This window comes from Rhizophagus irregularis, chromosome 19, assembly GCF_026210795.1.
Source record: "Rhizophagus irregularis chromosome 19, complete sequence".
Lineage (NCBI taxonomy): Eukaryota > Fungi > Glomeromycota > Glomeromycetes > Glomerales > Glomeraceae > Rhizophagus > Rhizophagus irregularis.
In genome coordinates, this window is record NC_089447.1 from 3,121,670 (window position 1) to 3,142,275 (window position 20,606).

General features: G+C 27.5%; 6 protein-coding genes across 6 annotated transcripts; 5 read left to right on the forward strand and 1 right to left on the reverse strand.

Annotated features, from left to right (window-relative positions):
• Positions 1-1,109: 1,109 nt before the first annotated feature.
• On the forward strand, positions 1,110-1,439 carry OCT59_011235 (uncharacterized protein; the record flags this gene model as incomplete). The annotated part of the gene is made up of 1 exon (XM_025324660.2): positions 1,110-1,439. The coding sequence occupies one exon, from the start codon at positions 1,110-1,112 to the stop codon at positions 1,437-1,439; it is 330 nt and encodes a 109-aa protein (XP_025185123.2).
• Positions 1,440-1,481: 42 nt separating this feature from the next.
• Positions 1,482-2,409, forward strand: OCT59_011236 (uncharacterized protein; the record flags this gene model as incomplete). Its single annotated transcript, XM_066136366.1, has 3 exons — positions 1,482-1,578; positions 1,736-2,056; positions 2,198-2,409. 3 exons carry the CDS (start codon positions 1,482-1,484, stop codon positions 2,407-2,409), a joined length of 630 nt encoding a protein of 209 aa, XP_066000993.1.
• A 36-nt stretch (positions 2,410-2,445) lies between these two features.
• Positions 2,446-2,820, forward strand: OCT59_011237 (uncharacterized protein; the record flags this gene model as incomplete). Its single annotated transcript, XM_025324662.1, has 1 exon — positions 2,446-2,820. The coding sequence occupies one exon, from the start codon at positions 2,446-2,448 to the stop codon at positions 2,818-2,820; it is 375 nt and encodes a 124-aa protein (XP_025185125.1).
• A 2,358-nt stretch (positions 2,821-5,178) lies between these two features.
• Positions 5,179-5,514, forward strand: OCT59_011238 (uncharacterized protein; the record flags this gene model as incomplete). Its single annotated transcript, XM_025310192.1, has 1 exon — positions 5,179-5,514. The coding sequence occupies one exon, from the start codon at positions 5,179-5,181 to the stop codon at positions 5,512-5,514; it is 336 nt and encodes a 111-aa protein (XP_025185127.1).
• Positions 5,515-12,921: 7,407 nt separating this feature from the next.
• Positions 12,922-13,503, forward strand: OCT59_011239 (uncharacterized protein; the record flags this gene model as incomplete). Its single annotated transcript, XM_025324665.2, has 2 exons — positions 12,922-13,117; positions 13,181-13,503. The coding sequence occupies 2 exons, from the start codon at positions 12,922-12,924 to the stop codon at positions 13,501-13,503; spliced, it is 519 nt and encodes a 172-aa protein (XP_025185129.2).
• A 1,623-nt stretch (positions 13,504-15,126) lies between these two features.
• On the reverse strand, positions 15,127-18,002 carry OCT59_011240 (uncharacterized protein; the record flags this gene model as incomplete). The annotated part of the gene is made up of 20 exons (XM_066136367.1): positions 15,127-15,161; positions 15,236-15,266; positions 15,351-15,373; positions 15,452-15,480; positions 15,568-15,623; positions 15,717-15,745; positions 15,826-15,864; positions 16,195-16,219; positions 16,318-16,353; positions 16,429-16,470; positions 16,711-16,726; positions 17,044-17,085; positions 17,163-17,204; positions 17,285-17,325; positions 17,404-17,445; positions 17,523-17,564; positions 17,643-17,684; positions 17,762-17,803; positions 17,880-17,921; positions 18,000-18,002. 20 exons carry the CDS (start codon positions 18,000-18,002, stop codon positions 15,127-15,129), a joined length of 699 nt encoding a protein of 232 aa, XP_066000994.1.
• Positions 18,003-20,606: the final 2,604 nt, after the last annotated feature.

Genomic DNA, 20,606 nt, shown 5'->3' on the forward strand with positions numbered 1-20,606 from the left:
AGCATACAGAGCTTTACTATTTTTAAGATTAGTTTTCAACACATGCAAGTTTGTCTTGATTTCATTTTTAATGAGTGGTTTTTTCTATTTTGATTCTTTGATATTCTTAAAATTACTTACACTTTTGTATGCATCATCAAACTAACGCAAAAGCCTTATATTAGTACTAATGTAGTTAATCTTTTTGATATTAGAATCATGTATGCAGCGCATATCCATCAATATATTTCAAGTAAATTATCAACTATATGTGGCCTGCATACAATTGACAATGTACATGAATGCTATATTTTTTTCTTCATAAACTATAACTAAGCTCCAACTCCCATGTGTCTAAAGAATTAATATGTCTGATTAAACCTGTACTTATATGGCTATGGGTACTCATTTAATTTGGTTATAACATATGTACAGATCTTAACTCTAACTCCAATTTTTGAGACGCAACCCCATGATGACAGTCAACAATTGACACTGCAGTAACACACTGGTAATACTACATCCAAGCATTTTATTGGTTTTAAATTTAACTTAATCAGAATTTTTTTTCACACGCAAATAATATTGTATGCGTTTTATTCATTATTTTTGCAAATGGCTGACCAAGAAATACATAACTAACCTTTTAATCCAGTTATTCAGTTTAAACAAAAGGGACGTAGTTCTCATATAGAATTATAAAAGAAGGCGTCTATCCTAGTAAATCATCACTGGCATATACTCTCCGTCCTAATAAATATCGGATTCCAAATGACTATATAGTAGAAACAACTTGGGGTAGAAGCAAAAATCAGTGTACTGTTCAGTGTTCTATTAGTTATATTGAAAATAAACCAGTTTTTTAAATCCAATTTGGGCAATATTTTGAATATGAAGTTTCTTCAGCTAAATCAGCTATCAATGCTGCAAATTTATTTCATGAAGTATGTTATTTTGGATATTAATAATTAGTTTTCTATTTATTTTTTTATTTTTTTTAATTTTACTAATTTTTTTTTATTATTTTAGAAATACACTTTTTATGAAGGAACTAAAACATCAGGCATTTATTTGTTTGGCCTCCATCTTAAAACATTAGATACAGTAAGAGAAAGAAATGACATGCAGGTATGTTAAAGCAAGTTAATCAATGTGGCAATTCAATCCTTACAAAGCGAACTACAAATATTGGAAAACAAATGTTAATTGAATTCAATGAAAAAGCGCCAAAACTTTACAATTCAGAAGATATACCAGTATTGGAAAGTATCAGTTATTCTGTCAAAAAGCATACTTTTGATGTCAACTATAGGGATGGAGACAGAGCTAAAAAGAAACAAAAAAATGAATCAATGATTAGGGTGTTAGACGAAAGAAATATTTCACGAGATACTTATCGATATTTGTGTGCTATAGAGTTCAACCTACCTCGTGAAGGGGCAATAGCCAAAGAACGCTAAAAAATAAATGAGAAAATGGCCCAACTTATACCAATATCAATAATGGATGTGAATACTGAAACTCAAGTAAATCAATCTGAAGAGGTGGATATAGATGATGAACTTATAGTGCAAGAGGTAGTAGGTGCAGTTAGTAAAGGTGGCTATAGAAACGTTAAAGATATTTTGCAATATCTAATTCCTAATCTTGTTCAAAAAAAAAATTTTAAATCCATATGAGCCAATAATTCATCTTTGGATTTTTGAGGACGGGAGAAATGTTAGAAAAAAAGTCAAACATGTGATGATAACTATAGCTATTTTAGATGATAAACATACCTTAAATCAACCGAATTACCATTATACAACTGTACTTTATCCTGGCTGTGAAGACTATGAATCTTTATTAAATATAACAGCTCCACTTTATCGTGATTTAAAAAATTTAAAAGATCAGGGATTATTAATTAATAATATAAAATGGAATTTTCAATTATATTTCTCATTTAATTGGAAATTCTTAGCAATTTGTTTAGGTTTTAATGGTGTTCACAGTAAGAATTTCTGTCCCTGGTGTACAATCAGCAAATCACAACAAGGAGATCTATTTAAAAAATGGAATATTAATAAAGAAATGGGTAAATTAGTTGAAAAAAGTAATTATTATAAAGGTCATTCACGAAAACCACTTTTTGATATGATACCTCTTGATCACTGAATTCCTGATGAATTACATATAATGCTTCGAATTACTGATCGATTATAGAGTCTTGGTATAGCAGAGTTAATGGAATATGGTTTATTCAACGATTTTGCACAAAAAATTATCATAAAAGAAATGGAAAGAATCAAAGTCAAATTTCAATTTTGGCAGAATCAAGATTCTAAAGCTTGGAATTACACTTCTTTGATAAGGAATGATAAACTTAAGGCATTGCAGTTCTTTGATTTATCAATAATTCTTTCAAAAACACATGCTGATATGATATGAAACCTATGGAATAAATTCTATGAGCTTTATATTAAAATGAAAGATCCTTTAACAAATGCTGAAGAGTTTCAAAATGATGCCAAAAATTGGCTTACTTTGTTTTTAACACCTTCCGAAGGCATTCCAAACACTCAAGGATTTAAAAAAGGCCTGTACCAACCCGATAATATAACACCTTACATTCATGTATTGGTCTATCACATCTCTGAATTTATAATGATTCATCAGAAATGGGGATTAAAGTCGTTTTCCTGTAGTGGTGTTGAAAAAAAAAATCATGAGCATGTATCTTATTTTTTTCGTAAGACATTAAAAGATGGTGGAAAAAAAAATCTCAATCATCAGCAATCATTGAGATTTTACAACACAAAAATCGAACCCTCTTCTATAATCATAACAACACCCCTTTAAACTACCCAAAACCTTAAAAAATTCATGTCAAATTAAAGTAATTATTTTTTATTATTACTTTTATTGAATCATAGCCTGGCTGTTATAAAAATGGAAATAAATATGATCTGCTTGAGTAAAATTACCATTAAAATCAATATTCTTTTGTTTTTTCCATTTCACCACTAACTGTCCACGTTCATATTTTAGTTTACGTGACTTTTTTGTTATTTCAAAAGTTGATGCGGCTTGTGCAATGGGATTTTTCTCATTTTCAATATTATTATCATCATCACAAAGTACGACATAAGTACACTGCTGTTGATCATAATATTTGACTCCCCATGATTGCATTTCTAAAATATTAGCCAATACTTAATTTGATAAATCACCACGAAATATACACTTATAAATACTTTTTGTAGTAGAATAATAATGTATGTAATTTTTGAATACTGCAAAAAATTGGCTTTCAGTAGCAGGTACTGAAACTGTTTGTTTTCCTAATCGTTTGTAACCTCTCGGTAATCGCTTATGAATGTAATGAACTAAAATATCTTTAAATTGCTGTACAGTATTTTGTGGCAAAACGTCAAGGTCTGAACGTAAATCATTGTATTTTGTAACAGTATTAAGATGTCTTGTTAACCCTCCTTTATTTTTAAAAGCTTTCCCACATATATTACACTCAAATCTTGAACTAACAGTTACTGAAGGCGAAAAAATAGTACCAGAAACAATAGATTGACTCATGTTATTTAAAATATGAAAATAAAATGCATGTATTAACTATAGTTTAAAGGAAATTATGCTCAGCACAGCTCATATAAAACACTTTTGCAGAGATGGGTTTTGTAGAAGGGAGATGGGTTTGACGTGACAGTTGTTAATAATTTTTTTTTTCAGGTGCTTTTTTGTATGAACATCAAGTGATCGACATATGGATGTAGTGTAATGGTTACAAGATCACATGTATTTTAATAAGTAATTTGGGGTCTTAATTTAGGTCCAATTCCAATAATCAGCTGATATGAAAATATCATTATGCGCAATCATCATTTGGAATTATAAATCTGATAAATAATAGTAATAATTACTAACCTTCAAGGAAATATCAACGAATTTCAGATATTTTTCCAAAGTTTGATCATAATTTTTTTTTACTACTATAATTGCCTAATGAATTATTTCTTTTAACTTATTTTTTGGATATCATGTATCATCTTCTATTAGTTGAAAAATAACAGAAAATGCGGTAATATAATCTAAGGGTACTGGTCAGAATAGTCCATTTTGGCAAAATTTTAAATTGCTGAATGTTAGACGAAATTTGGTCTGACCTTAGCTGATTAGTACTAAAAAAATCGGCAACTAATTTTATAAACGATTTGCACTGTAACGCCTGCCACTTGTCAACAAATCGATCAGTAAAATTGGCAACAAATTGGTAAAATTAAATTGATGATTGTTAATAAACCTAATAATTATTACCGATTTTTGTACATTTAGCTGATTTTAATTTTTATAATAACAATTTATTGATTAAATTTTATTAATTCGTTTTATTAAAAATTGCATATTAAATTATTATCTATCTATCATTTATATATACCATTTACCATCCACCATCTATCATCCACCTATAATCCTCACCTAACCTGATAAAAGTCTGAAGAAAACTACTAAAAAAAAGAGAAAACGGCCAATAACTCATTTTTTAAATAAAAAAATTGGGTTTAAAAGAAATTTATCCGATCTGATAAAATCCGAAGGGGAAACTTACAAAAAAAGTAAAAAAATGGTTGGTTAACCATTTCTTTTAATAAAAAAAATGAAGTTTCAAAAATTTTTTGAAACTTACCTGAAATATCGGTATCCACACTGGAACTGATTTTCTATAAAAAAAAATATAAAAAATCATTTTTTAGCTAAAAACGTTTTTTTAAGTAAGTTTCAAAAATCTATCGAAACATTACCTGGGAAAATGGTAGAACTGATTCCTTATAAAAGACAATAAAAAAAAACGTTAATACAGTACGCGTCACCTATACTCTACATCGATTTTACCCTTTTTTAAAATTTTATAACCCTTAAAATTCAAATGATATAAAAAATCTAAATCACAAATATGAAACTTTAAGACACAAAGAACAGTTGTTGTAGTTTACTTTTTTCCGATAACAAATCTGTCAATAGTTATAAAGTTTTGAAGTTAGGTCAATTTATTAGTAAAGCCAGAAATTCAGAATCATAATTTTGGCCAGAATTAGTTCAGATTTCGTAATTCTGGCCAAAATTAGTAAATCACGTGAAATGTTATGAAACACATTGCATCTCTTTTTTTTTAATCGATTGCAAATTTTTTCTTTTTAAAACAAAATGACACATTCATCAAAAAAACACCACATTGCTTTAACTAAATCTTGTACTGCCAATGGTATTTTTACTGCTGAAAATCATAATGAAACAAATTTTAAGAAAGAAATAAGAGAAATTGAAAATTTTTTAGAAAAAGATTGGGGTAATGATGATGATAGTGAATGGGAAGAAGATATAGATCTAACGTTATCAGAAGCTAATTATAAAAGGCTTTTGGAATTAGAATTAATATGGAAGAAAGATGCTTACTTGGAAAAAAAAACACGTGGACCATATCTAACTGGATCAACTAAAAAATCTACATTTTATGATAATTATGGACCAAGTGGAAAATAGACTAAAGCTGCAGAGGGCACATCAAAATTAACGAGTTTTTTTCGCCCAAAAAATAAAGAAATAGAAATTCTTACAGAAGATGATGGATGGAATTTTAAAGGAGTTGAAATTAAAATTGAAGATTTAAAGGAAGAATTAAGAAGAGATCAATACAAAATGTCAGTAATTGAATATAATAAAAAAAGAGTAATATTTGAAATGTTAAAATGAATTAAATTTAAAGAAAATGAAAAAGGATTAATAAAAGCAAGTGTTGAAGCTGCAGAATTAGTCTTTATTAAAAGTCGTTTATATAAAGCACGATGTATTAGAGTTTAGGCAAAATATTGGCTTCAATATTTTCAACTGCCATCAACCTTCCAAGGTAAACATCAAAAAATTATTCGATTAGTTGATGATGATGAAGATGTAGCAGCAAAATGTCAAGCCTGGATTCGTAGTCAGGGAGGACATACAAGGACCCCGAACAATATATACACAAGCCTACAATAAATTACCAGATTTCTCTAAAAATGCTTGGTAATTTTCACATTGCATAAAAATACATAAGTTTTTGATGAAATCACTCAATTTTTTTTTTATTTGAAAGATAATCCTTCGTAGATTTTATATTTTAAATAAAAAAAATGTTTATAAGATATAAAAAAAATTATCTGATTATAAAATATGATAACTTTTTGAGGTTATTTTATATATTTATTTGCACATAGATAACTTTTAAAATTTCAAATATGTCAACCATTTTTATTTGCATTTTTAACAACTACAATTGATTATCTTTCAAATAAAAAAATAATTATTATAATCTGTTAAAATTTGACAGACTTGTATATATCTTAAAAAATGCCTATTTTACTATATTTTACTATTATTTTTCAAGTTTATTAGTAATTTTCAGTAAAATTGGCATTTTTCTAGATATACAAAAGTCTGTCAATTTTCAATAGATTTTAATAATTTTTTTTTTATTTGAAAGCTAATCAGTTGTAGTTTTTAAAAATGTAATTAAAATTGTTATATAATTGACATTCTAAAACCTATCTATATAAATAAATATACAAAATAATTCTAAAAAAGGCTGTCATAATTAACAATTAGACAATTTTTTTCCATACTATAAAATATCCTTTTTTTATTTAAAATTTAAAATCTACAATGGACTAGCTTTCAAATAAAAAAAAATCTGAACGATTTCATCAGAAATTTATAAACTTTTATGCAATATGAAAATTACCAAGCATTTTTAAAGAAATCCGGTAATTTATTGTAGTCTTGTGTATAAAGGTAGGTTTTGAGTTTGCTTAACCAACATATAAAAATTTTTCCTATGTGAGATTTATTATTGCTTATTTGATAACATAATTTTTAAATAGTCAGATATAATTATGCGTAGCAGAGTATTAAATTATTAATAGTCAGATATATATTTGCGTAGCAGGATAGAATTTTTTAATATATATATATAATATAATATATATTTACATTTTCACATTAAAAAAATCTAATAAAATATGTAAACAAAGTTATAAACATGTTTGTATAAAAAAAATTTACTATTTTTAATACAAAGAATAAGTTAATTGTATACGTAATACAGGAAACATTTTTAGATGTGATCGTGTAACATGTTTTCGATAAAACAAATACGCGTCTGCATAACATTAAAATCATAAATCATATACGCGTCTGTGTAATATTTAAAAAATATATATTTAAAATAAGAGCAAGAAAAATAAGTGTTTTTCTGTTTTTTTATAATTTTACACTATAAATTTTGTAATAATCAATAAAAGTTATTTCATTTTTACTTAGAAAATTTTTTAAAAATATTTTTTTGACAAATTTTACAGTAAATTTTAAAAATAAAAATTCCGCGTATTGGTGGCGTTACAAAAAACATGAATAAATCCATAAATATCTATTCAATTATGAAAAAAATTTATATGTAAGTAGATTCGAACCTGCTGAACAACTTTACTTAAGAAGGTTTTGGATGTTTCCTTTGACTAAAGTGCCTAAATTACGCTCTGAAGTCACAGAACAGATATACGAAATATTAATAAGAAACATTTATAAGTTGTAATATTACAAAAAAATAATAATAGCTTTATCCATACATTATTTCAAAAATTTTTGTTTTTTTAGTTTTTTTTATATACATACTAGTATTCACCTGTTAACTACGTTAACAGTTAGAGGTAAATCTGCTTACAGTCTGTATAACAATTCTCTATATTTATAGTAATATGCACTTTTCAATCTTATTACTTAAAAATTCTTAAAAAAAAAAAAATATTTTTTATTTATTTCTTTGAGTTTTGCTAAAGATCACCAGTAGTGATTTTCACTAATAGTGAATTTTCACTATATGTAAATTTTATTGGTTAATTTTTTGCATTGTGACACAATTTTTATTTTTTAGTGACTTTGAACTATTTTTATTATGCTCTTTTATTTTTTTGCCTAAGAACACAAAGATCAATAAAAAACGCAAAAATTGAGGATAAGATCAAAGGTAATCACATCCCAAAGATAAAGAACACAAAGATCAATAAAAATGCAAAAATCAAAGATCAGATCAGAAATGTTAGTAGTGTTCTCAAATCGAAAAAAAAAACCAAAAAAGAAACAAAAAAACAAATGCAAATACTCACTTTAAAGCCAAAATCTGGAGTCCAAGTCCATCCCTAAAGAAAAAGAAAGAAAAGGAACATTAGTAGTGTTCCAAATCAAAAAAGAAAAAGAAACAACAAATAACACAAATACTCACTCCAAAACTGAAATCTTGAGTCCAGTAATATCCAAGTTCATTTCTAAAGAAAAAGAAAGGAAAAGGAACGTTAGTAGCGTTTCTAAATCAAAAAAACAAAAACAAACAAAAAACAATTGCAAATACTCGCCCAAAGCTGAAATCTGGTGTCCGGTAATATCCAAGTCCATTTCTAAAGAAAAAGAAAGGAAAATGAACGTTAGTAGTATTCCTAAATAAAAAAAAAAATAAATAAAAAATAACGTGAATACTTACTTTAAGCCAAAAGCTGAAGTCCAAGTTCGTCTCTAAAGAAAAAAAAACAAAAGTTGCGCCATACAAAATCATAGCGTGATGCAAGCTTTTTAAATTTTAAATTTATATAATTTATATATATGGTGTCGATCACCACTGGTGATCTTTCATAGTAAACCTTCGGTACTTTCTTACAGAACAACGCTACGGGATTCTTTTTTTTTTGTAGGTCAGTTTGGTAGGTTCGTTCAGTGTTCTTTTCGCTCTGAGATTCTTTTTTTTTTTTGTAGGTCGGTGTTCAGCATTCTTCTATAGAATTTTCTTTTTTGTAGGTCAGTTCGGTATTCTCTTTCTTGTAGAATGACGCTCCAGGATTCTCTTTCTTGTAGGACGACGCCTTCAGGATTTTTCTCTTTTTTTGTAGGTCAGTATTCGATATTCTTCTATTGGGTTCGTAGGTTAAGTCATTTTCTCTTTCTTTTAATTTCCCTTTCGTTAGAGGATTCTAACCTCTTTTATTTTTTTTTTCTTTAGATCGGTCCTCTTTTCAGCATCGGATTTCAGGTAGATCTATAAAGCCCTCTTTCTTTCGTTTTCCTTTAGTTAGAGGTTGCTAACCTCTTTCATTTTTTTTTTTCTTTAGATTGGTCCTCTTTTCAGCATCAGATTCCGGGTAGGTCTATAAAGCCCTCTTTTTTTGTTTCCTTTAGTTAGGAGGTTGCTAACCTCTTTCATTTTTTTTCTTTAGGTTGGTCCTCTTTTTAACGCTAGATTCCAGGTAAGTCTTTCTTTGTTTTCGTTTGTTCCGTTTTGTTTTGTTTTGTTTCATTTTTCATACGTTTTAACCTTTACTCTCTCCATTTAGGTCTTAGCTCTTTAGCTCTAAGGTGCATCTTGTTTTCTTTTTTGTTTGTTTTGTTTCATTTTTTGTTCGTTCTAACCTCTACCCTCTCTATTTAGATCTCAGTTCTTTCGGCTCTTTGACCCTAAGGTGCATGTTTTTTTGTTTTTTATTTCATTTTATTTGTGTTGCTTGTATTGTTTCATTTTTCATTCATTCTAACTTCTACTCTCTTTCCATTTTGTTGAAAAAAGGGAAAGGAAAAAAAACAAAAGTAAGAAAAATAAAAAAAAAAATAAAAAAATTAAACGCGTAACATTTTTATTAAGATCAATGCTATTGCATCATGTGTGTCCCGCACTGCGGTTGCACAATTTGTAAATAGTTATTTATGTGAGTAGTCTAAACATAACGCCCACGTGATTGCAGTATTTTTTAAATATTAGATTTTATATAAAAAATTATATATAAATATATACATGTCATAAAATAAGTTGCTTAGCAGTGTAAAAAATTTATGGATTAGATAAAAGTTTGCTTAGCAGACATGAAAAATATCTGCTTATTGACCTTAGTAAATTTTGAATTTTTTATCTGACCTATATATATATTGTTTAGGGTCCTGACATACAACACCAAAAAAGTTCAAAGAATTTATAGAACAAACTCTTTTACCTGAAACTGAAATTACTAAACAAAAAACTATTTCTGATTCTACTACAAAATGGTGGTTAAATGTATTAGGTTTTTTTCATCAATAACAAAGGCAAGGAGTATATTATGATGGACACGAAAGAGAAGATATAGTGAAATACCGAAAAATATTTCTAGAAGAAATGGATAAATATGAACCATATATGGCAAGTTATGAAAGAGAAACAATGGATAAAATCTTGCCAAATCTTCAAAATAGTGAAAAAGAACATATTTTGGTAACACATGATAAGTGCATTTTTTATTCTAATGATGGCAAGCGTGAAGTATGAGCAAAAATAGGTGAATTGCCATTATGAAAAAAAGGGAATGGTCGATCAATTATGGTAAGTGAATTTTTAACAGAAGTATGTGGACGGCTTAAACTAAATGCTCAAACAATTGAAAATTACCCTAATATTCCACAAGAAGCTTGCGTTTATTAGGATTACTTTTTAGCAAATACTGCAAGGATTGAGTTTCAAAATTCTGGTGGGAATAGTTGAAATATTTATGTGCCAGTGTGTGTTATAGTGATCAGGCTGTTCTGATAAATTATATTGTTATTTATTTATTTACTAATACACTTTTATTCTTCCAGACATCCCAAAGCATATTTACAATATTAAGTAACTAATCTTTTGATTTTAAAAATAATTTAATGCAAGTACTTCGAGTTGGAAAGGCTCAGAAGTATCTGTTTGAATTTTAGAAGTACTGGTCGAAGGTTTACTGACAATAGTGATGAATTGTAGGGAGAAATAAAATGAAATAATAATAATATCTCTCATCCACTTTCTACTATACATTTTCTGGTTTGAATTTAAAGCAAAAAAAGTAATATTAGTTCAAAATCAACACATCTATCCGGTTTTCTATACACTAGAGATCCGCCGTGATTGTAGCAAAACATGAATGTTCCTAGATCTTCGCTAACAATCCAATTTACTGATCATGAATTAAGATTTTACCCTAAATTGTCCTGCATTAGTATGCAGACCTCTAAATGATCAAAAAATATTAGCATACAGATTCCAGAGTAATCATACCAATTGTTCACACAAAAAAAATATTTGGTTGCGTCTCATCAAAACATTGCCTCCTCAGAGGAGAAAATTCTCATCTTGAAAAGATATTTCTTGAGACTGGTAAATTGAATTAGTTAAGTAATCATGTTTACTATTCTCTTTGATTGGGCTAAAAGGTAATACACTAATAAATACAAAAGATGATGACTTTGTTCATAGTACATATTAAGTCTATCCTAGTATTTGCATCTATTCTACCTTCTGCCCACTCTATTTCATAATATTAAAGAGATCCTCAAATCCTGAAATGAAAAGATACTAGTCAGGTATTAATTTACAGCTCTGAAGACGCTTCTTGCAAATGTATAGCAAAGTCTTATCTCCAGTATTTTTTTTTTACCAGCACTTCTTCACATTGCGATATGTTGTGAGTATGCTGGTCCTATTTGCCTGCCTTCTTGCAAACTCAAAACCAGGAAACAAGTAAGATCATTATTCCATTTCAGTTTGATTTATATTTTACTGGCCAAAGATCTGGAAAGAAAAATTTTGCTGGAAGTATTTATCAAATACTTTTGTAATTCTATTCCTTTAAAATCTTTTATGTAAATACCAGAAGTAGAGCTCTGAAACAAGTCGAGTTGACTTACAAGTTAGTCAAGTTGAGTCAAGTCAAATCAAGTTGAAAATTACAATCAAATCGAATTGAGTTAAGTTGAGTTAATAATTTAATAAAATCGAGTCAAGTCGAATTAAGTCAAATTAAACATAATTCCGGCCAAATTTATGGAATTTCCTTTTTGGAAATTATGTTACACAAAATCTGAGATGAAAATTTTTTGAAAATTACAAAAATGGAATTTTGTGAAATGGCGATTGATAACAATAACTATATTGGAGAAAGTTACTATGGAGACTCCAATTCAGAAGAAGAAACTCCCACTACCGCTGCTAAATGTGAATTTCATATTAATCAACAGCCAGTTATTGCAGTAATTGATAGTGGAGCTGCAGTTAGTATTATGACTACTGTAATAATAAAAATAAATATTAAATAATGTTGTATAGCCGAAGAAAATTACATAATTTAATTTGCCTTAACTTGATTCGGTTTGATGGGCCAACTTAACTCGAATCAAGTCAAGTTTATATTTTTTATAATTTTAACTCGACTCGACTTGATTTGATTTAACTTAAGTCGAATCAAGTTTACATATAACTTAACTTGACTTGATTTATTCAGAGCACTATCCAAAAGAGTCTGAGATCTAAATATCCAGATTTTTACTGAAATCTGCTAAAATTTGTCAGACATGTATGAAGATATTTTTGGCCAAAGATTTGGAATATATCAGAGATTTTGGGTTTTGCCAGAATTTATAATATTATTTTCTCACGTTTAAAAATAAGATCATATGGATCTTTTGCAATAGAAAGAAGGGTAACTGCCAGGAAAAACAAAATTTACATTTATATGCCAAATATGATCTTTATGCTCAAAAATAATATTAACTCAAAAAAAAATTTTCCCAGCCTTTTTTATTGCAAAAAGTCCATATGACAAGTTATGAGATTATAACGTCATACCATACTATTTATGCGTCAGTTTAAACTTTTTTTGGTTATTGTAAGGATGGTTTTGACTCATTTTTTATCATTTTAGTAATTTCAGTATATTCCTAAAAGAAAATTTATTATGCAAATTCCCAAAACAATATGTACTTAAAATGCAAAATTAAAATTCCAAAGTTCTTAAAAAAAGGTTTTTATTTTATTTTTTCAGCTTTCAGAATCATATTGCATTTTCCGTGTTAATATACCAATCACCTACAGAAGTTAAAATGTCCAAAAATTCACCTGTAATAAGTTATTCGCATGAAGAACTTATAAACCTAGAAGATGCACTTGATCTAAATAGTATATCTGAATCCAAAACTCCTGATACTTCAAAACCTGAAGTAAAAAATAATCTCAAAAGCTTCGCTGAAAATCTAGGTCTCAAATTTGCAAAAAAAGAAGATTTAAAGAAATTTTATGGTATATAAAAAATCTGTTCCAGCTTGATTGCATTTTTACTAATGCTAATGTATCCTTGTTTAGATTTCGCTGGCCCTGACTTCATTTGGCCATCTAAAATGAGTGAAAATGATCACCTTGAAATTTTTGAATTCATTGTTGATCCCGAATGGGAAGATATTAGAATAGAGATCGCAATAAATGCTCTTACATATCATCGTCTAGTTGAATCTGGAGCTTTTAAAAATAAGCCAAAAGGATCATATGTGCTAATTGTTCATGGAGAAGTATTAAAGTATTATGAAAAAGATGTATCATCAGAAGACTACGAACAGCTTGAGAAAAAATATCCAGGGAAGTACTTTGCACCTATCACTAGAAAGATTGTTTTATTGCGCAGATTCTAAATGAGTGGCAAGTACATTTATAATTTATACACATTATGGCATTGGTGGATATTGTAGGACCCCGGAAAATACTTATATAGGTAAAGTCCCAAAAATATTTTTTATTAGTAGCTCTAAGCATAGGTTTTTACTATGATCGCTAAGCATTGTTAATATCTAACTTTAAAAATTATATAAAAATAAGCAAATCAATCTTCTAACCTAATTAAATTTTTATTATAACACATATAATTTATAAAATATATTTATTAATTAATATATTTTATTAAATCCAATTTTAAATATGTTGTGAAGCTAAACTAAACATAATATACAAGTAGATTAACAATATTCAATTAATAAAGTTAATAAACAGTAAAAGAAAAATTTGAAATTAATACTATTATAAAAAATGTAAATTTCTCCATAAGTATTATATTTACACCCATAAAAATTAATATGTAGGTAGTTTCGACCTTGCTGAACAATTTTCAATTAATTTAGAAAGTCAATTTCATTTGACCAAAGAGGTGTAATTACGCTCTGAAGTTGTAAACAGAGAAATGAAAAATTCAGAAGTTAGTACCGTTATGAAAAATGCACTTTTCTCCATAAGTATTATACCCACACTCATGAAAATTAATATATAAGTAGTTTCGACCTTGCTGAACAACTTAATTTAGAAAGTCGATTTCATTTGACTGAAGTGGTGTAATTACGTTCTGAAGTTATAAACGAAAAAGTGAAAATTTAAAAGTTATTTCTGTTAAAAAAAATATGCTTTTCTATATAAATATTATACTTAGCCTTATGAAAATTAAAATACAAGTAGATTTAACTTGCTGAACAACAAACTTACTTAAGCATAAATGATAATTTGATATAACCAAAGTGGTGAGTAGTGAAATTATATTTTAAAGTAAAACATATTTATAGTAATTTTATTTAATAAAATAAACATATATAATATAGTAATTTTATATTAAAATAATACATTGAGTTTAATAAAAATTAAAAAGATACTATTGACAGATAATTGAAAAAAAAAAATGAAATTTCATCTTTGTTTATGTATTTATATAAAATTGTGAAATGTAGTACAAAATTAACACTCACCGTTAGTGAAAATAAAATAAAAATTAATTATAAATTCAATATATAATATTTTAAAAAGTTATATAAATATGAAAAATAAGCAACTAAAAACTCTTAGTATTTTAAAATAATACTAAAAATATGCAATTTAATTATCTTATATAGTATAAAATTTTCTTAAAATTAAGCATTTATCGGGAAATTTTTTGGGGAGCAGATCTGTGCAGATTTTCAGAAATTATATCTGCGCAGATCTTATACCCTGGCGCAAAACATTAAAGGAAAAATCCAATAAAAAACTGCGCAGATTTTATAAATAACAAAGTTCTGCGCAGATTTTTAAATAAAAAACCTTTGAAATACCTCAGCAATTTTTTTCAGTAAAAATCTGCGTCACAATAATACAAATTAATTTATTGCATTAATTACTAATTTATTTATATAATCAAAATTACTTTTTTATTATATATTAATAAGTTTACAAATACAATTGAAATCTATTACTAGTCATTGCTATTTATCATCTCTTTACTGCACATTTACATGTTGTTAATGGTTTGGATATTGTTCCAGTTGGTTCGATTCTAACAAACAACAAAATAAAATAGAAAATCGGAGATGTTTGTTAGAAATAAGAAAATTATTTTGAAGTTATTACTTTCAAAATTTTTGACACGAAATCTCAAGAACTAAAAAATAAAGTAAAATGGACGTTAGTAGAACGTTCGTTAAAGAATAATAAAAAAAAATTATAAAGAATTTTGAAGATATACCTTCAAATTCTTTCGTTCAGGAGCTAGAGAAAAAAACAACTGAAACATTAGTAAACGTTTCGCAAATTAAAAAACATGAAAGAATTTCGAAGGAATTTTACCTTCAAAATTCCATCCAGAAGCCATAAACCTGCAAAAAGTAAAAAGAAAACACAAACGAAACGTTAGTAAATGTTTCGTTAAATATTAAAAAAAAATTAATTTCAAAGGTAAATACCTTCGAAATCCTGAAAAAATCTCCAAGTCTGGTTCGTCTAAAGAAGCCCAGCGTCCCTATATAAAGAAGAAAGAACGTTAAAAACGTTTTTTGAAAAAAAAAATAAATTTTAAAGTTTCGCAACAAGAGTTGTGAAACTTATCATTTACCCATTTCGAAAACCTTGGAGTATCGAAACCTACAACAAAAAAGAAAAATGAAACGTTAGCTAACATTTCGTTTAAATAAAAACAAAAAAAATAGAATTTCAAAGGTTACCTTCGAAATTCTGTTCAGGAGCGTTCAGAGAGTCGTGTTCTTACAAAATACAAAAACGAACGTTAGAAAATGCTTCATTAAGTATAATTATTAAAAAAAAATTTTTTCGAAGGTTTTACTTTTGATATGGAAGACCGAACTCATTTTCGGCTTCCTTTATCTAAAAAAAATAAAATACGAACGTTAGTTAACGTTCGTTTAAATAAAAAAGAAAAAAAAATTTCAAAGGTTTTTGATATGGGAGCCCGGAATTCGTTTTTGGATTCCCTTGCCTAAAAAAAAAGTAATACGAATGTTAGTTAACGTTTGTTAATAAATTAAATAAAAAAAAATTTTTTTTACGAAGATTTTACCTTCGTATATGAAAACCTTTGTATGGGAGTTCAAGCTTTATCTAAAAAAAAAGGAAATATGAACGTTAGTTACGTTTGTCAATAAATTAAATAAAAAAAAATTTTTTTTTACGAAGATTTTACCTTCATATAGGAAAACCTTCGTATGGAAGTCCAAGTTTTCAGCTTTCTTTATCTAAAAAAAAGGAAACACGAACGTTAGTTACGTTCGTCAATAAATAAAAAAGAAAAAAAATTTTGAAGGTTTTACCTTTGATATAGGAGTCCAGAACTCATTTTTGGATTCCTTTGCCTAAAAAAAAAGAGATGAAATGTTAGAAACGTTTTGTCAATAAATTAATTAAAAAAAAATTAATTTTTGAAGGTTTGTTTTACCTTCGATATAGAAGTCCAGAACTTGTTTCAGCTTCCTTTACCTGAAAAAAAAGAAACGAAATGTTATAAACTGAACATTTCGTTAATAAATTAATTAAAAGAAATAATTTGAAAGTTTTACCTTTAAACAGAACTTTCAAATAGGTCCGGAATATACCTTCAGCGTTCTGGACCTATAAAATACAAAAACGAACGTAATTAACATTTATTAAAGTTAAATTATAAAAAAAAAATATTTCGAAGATTTTTACCTTCAAAATAAATGTCCAGAGCCATTCTTCGGCTTCCAGGACTTATAAATATAAAAATGAACATTAATTAACGTTCGTTAAATAAAATATAAAAAAACAATTCGAAGGTAAAACCTTTACCTTCGAAATAAGAGTCCAGAGCCATTTTTTGGCGTCAGGACCTATAAAATACAAAAATGAACGTAACTAACGTTTGTTAAAGTTAAATTATAAAAAAAAAATATTTCAAAGATTTTTACCTTTGAAATAAGAGTTCGGAGCCGTTCTTCGGCATCCAGGAACTAAAAACATGAAAAACGAACGTTAGCGACGTTCGTTAAACAAAAATATAAAAAAAATTTGAAGGTAAAACCTTTACCTTCGAAATAAGAGTCCAGAGCTATTCTTTGGCATCCAGGACCTATAAAACATAAAAACGAACGTTAATTAACGTTCGTTAAACAAAAATATAAAAAAAAAATTTAAAGATAAAACCTTTACCTTTGAAATAAGAGTCCAGAGCCATTTTTTGGCGTCAGAACCTATAAAATATAAAAACGAACGTAACTAACGTTCGTTAAAGTTAAATTATAAAAAAAAAATATTTCAAAGATTTTTACCTTTAAAATAAATGTTCGGAGCCGTTCTTCAGTGCCCAGGACCTAAAAATATGAAAAACAAACGTTAATTAACGTTCGTTGAAATAAAATTAAAAAAATATTTCGAAGGTAAACTTTACTTTCGAAATAAACGTCTGGAGCCATTCTTTGGCATCCAGGACCTATAAAACGTAAAAACAAACGTTAATTAACGTTCATTGAAATAAAATTAAAAAATATATTTTGAAGGTTAACTTTACCTTCAAAATAAACGTCCAGAGCTGTTCTTTGGCATCCAGGACCTATAAAATACAAAAACGAACGTAACTAACGTTCGTTAAAGTTAAATTATAAAAAAAAATATTTCGAAGATTTTTACCTTCAAAATAAACGTCTGGAGTCGTTCTTTGGCACCCAGAACCTAAAAACATGAAAAACGAACGTTAATTAACGTTCGTTGGAATAAAATTAAAAAATATTTCAAAGGTAAACTTTACCTTTGAAATAAACGTCCGGAGCCATTCTTTAGAATCCAGGACCTATAAAACGTAAAAACGAACGTTAATTAACGTTCATTAAAATAAAATTAAAAAATATATTCCGAAGGTTAACTTTACCATCGAAATAAACGTCTGGAGCCGTTCTTTGGCATCCAGGACCTATAAAACGTAAAAATGAACGTTAATTAATGTTCGTTAAAATAAAATTAAAAAAATATTTCGAAGGTAAACTTTACCTTCAAAATAAACGTCCGGAGCTGTTCTTCGGCACCCAGGACCTAAAAACATGAAAAACGAACGTTAATTAACGTTTGTTGAAATAAAATTAAAAAAATATTTTGAAGGTAAACTTTACCTTCGAAATAAATGTCCGGAGCCGTTCTTTGGCGCCCAGAACCTAAAAACATGAAAAATGAACGTTAGCGACGTTCATTAAACAAAAATATAAAAAAAATTTCGAAAATAAAGGTTTTACCTTTGAAATAAGAGTTAGGAGCCGTTCTTTGGCATCCAGGACAAGAAAATAATAAAACTGAATGTTGGATAACGTCCGGTAATAAAAAATATTAGTTTTGAAGTTTTACCTTCGAAATAGAGTCCAGAACTGGTACTTTCAGCGCTCTGGACTTACAAAAAAAAAATAAAACGAACTTTAGCTAATGTTTTGTTAAATTTTTTTTTTTTAAAATGGAGTTCAGGACGTATCTTTTGTATTCTGGACTAATAAAACGAACATTTTCTAACGTTCGTTAAATAATATTAATATCAAAGTTTGAAATAGAGTACCTTCAGCGTTCTGTAAAATGTATTTTTTGAAGGAAATAAAGGAGTCCAATATCTTTTTAGTCCGAATCTTCTGCATATTGCAGATTATGTGCCAAATATTAGACGAATTTGCCTTAAAGACTCTGAACCTTGCAAATAAATTTTTTTTTTAAAAAAAAAAATTTCTCTGATAAGTTTCAAAGATTAAAAAACTATAATAGAAATATTTTTTCTTTGGAATCTTTAACAGATTATTTCCTAAATGGTGTTGTAAAAAAAATTATTTCACAAAGTTTTTTCTTTAGTAATAAGTGTTGTAGAAAAATTATTTTTTAAAGTCTTGTAAATTTTTTTTTTTTAAAGAGTATTGTAGAAAAAATCATTTAGGTATTAAATCAAGTTAGAGTTAATTAAAGTTTAAATGATGAAATTGCAGATTGAACTGATATTTTAATAAAAAAAAAGCAAATATCTGCAAAATTGCAGACTTCCGCATAAATTTCACATAAAAAAAAGCAGAAATCTGCAAAATCGCAGACTTTCTGCAAAAATGCATACATAAAAAATCAGAAACATGCAAAATTGCAGATTATTGCATAACTTTATAAAAAATAAAAAGTGAAAATCTGCAAAATTGCAGACTTCCGCATAAATTCACAAAAAAAATGCAGAAATCTGCTAATTTTACAGATCTCCGCAGTTCTGCATCTTAAAAAATTTCCCAATGTTATAAAATTCTTACATCATAAAACTTTTCTATGTTGGCTAAGCACCTTGGTACCTTACATATATAAGCATTTTCTGGGGTCCTGATATTATTTGGATATGTTTTATAATAAGAATGATATCTGCCAATGACCTACTAAAAATGGGTATTCTTTTACCAAAATGAATATGTTAGGTACACATCTGTATTCAAGATAAGGTTGCTTGCTGAAACCTTCTTAATAACTGCTGAAACCTATACGGAAAATGCCGAAACTATATTAAATCATATTAAAAATCCTGCCGAAACTTTGCGAAATGCCGAAACCCCCATTTGCCGAAACTGCCGAAACCCTGCCAAAACTATAGTAAACATATAGTAAAATCTTGCCAAAATTTATCGCAGGATTTTGGAGAGGTTTTGGCAAGCAACCTTAATTCAAGACACATTAAATATTTATAATGAAGCAAGAATGGCAGGTACTAATAATGGATGGCATTTGGTTATAGATACAGAAGCTGAAAAAACCACTATACCATTCTTTTTAAGGCAAAGATTACAAAACTCTCACGATGGTTGGTGGTTAGAATATGAAATGGCAGATGGATATGGGAAAGATTTAAGAATTTATCAGGCCTCAAGGCCATAATTAGTCTGTCTTGATGACAGAACTAACTGGTTAAACTGAATACGAACTCAATCAATTTACTCATAGCAAAAGACTACATCAGGAAATTTTATAGCGTAAAAAATTGCGTAAGTTTACGATTTTGTAAGTTTATGAAAGTTTATGGCATAATATTTCAAAAAATTTCAAAATATTATGTAAGTTTACAATTTCATAAGATTTATGTGATATTATGGTTAAAATATTACACAAGTTTCAATATCGTAAGATTTATGCAATATTACGGTCAAAATATTCTGCAAATTTACAAAACTGTAAACCTGCGTAATATTATGGTTGAAATATTTTGAAAATTTACAAAACTGTAAACCTGCGTAATATTACGGTTAAAATATTTTAAAAATTTATGAGACTGTAAACCTGCGTAATATTATGGTTAAAATATTTCAAAAATTTACGAGATTGTAAACCTGTATAATATTACTATTCAATTGTTAAAGCTGCGTATGCAGTAGAATATATACAAGGGCATGTGATACTATTGAATAATCAAAAATAATATAAACACCTTTTCTTTTATATAAACACCTTTTTTTTTAAGTTTGGGAAAGCAAATTTATTTTTA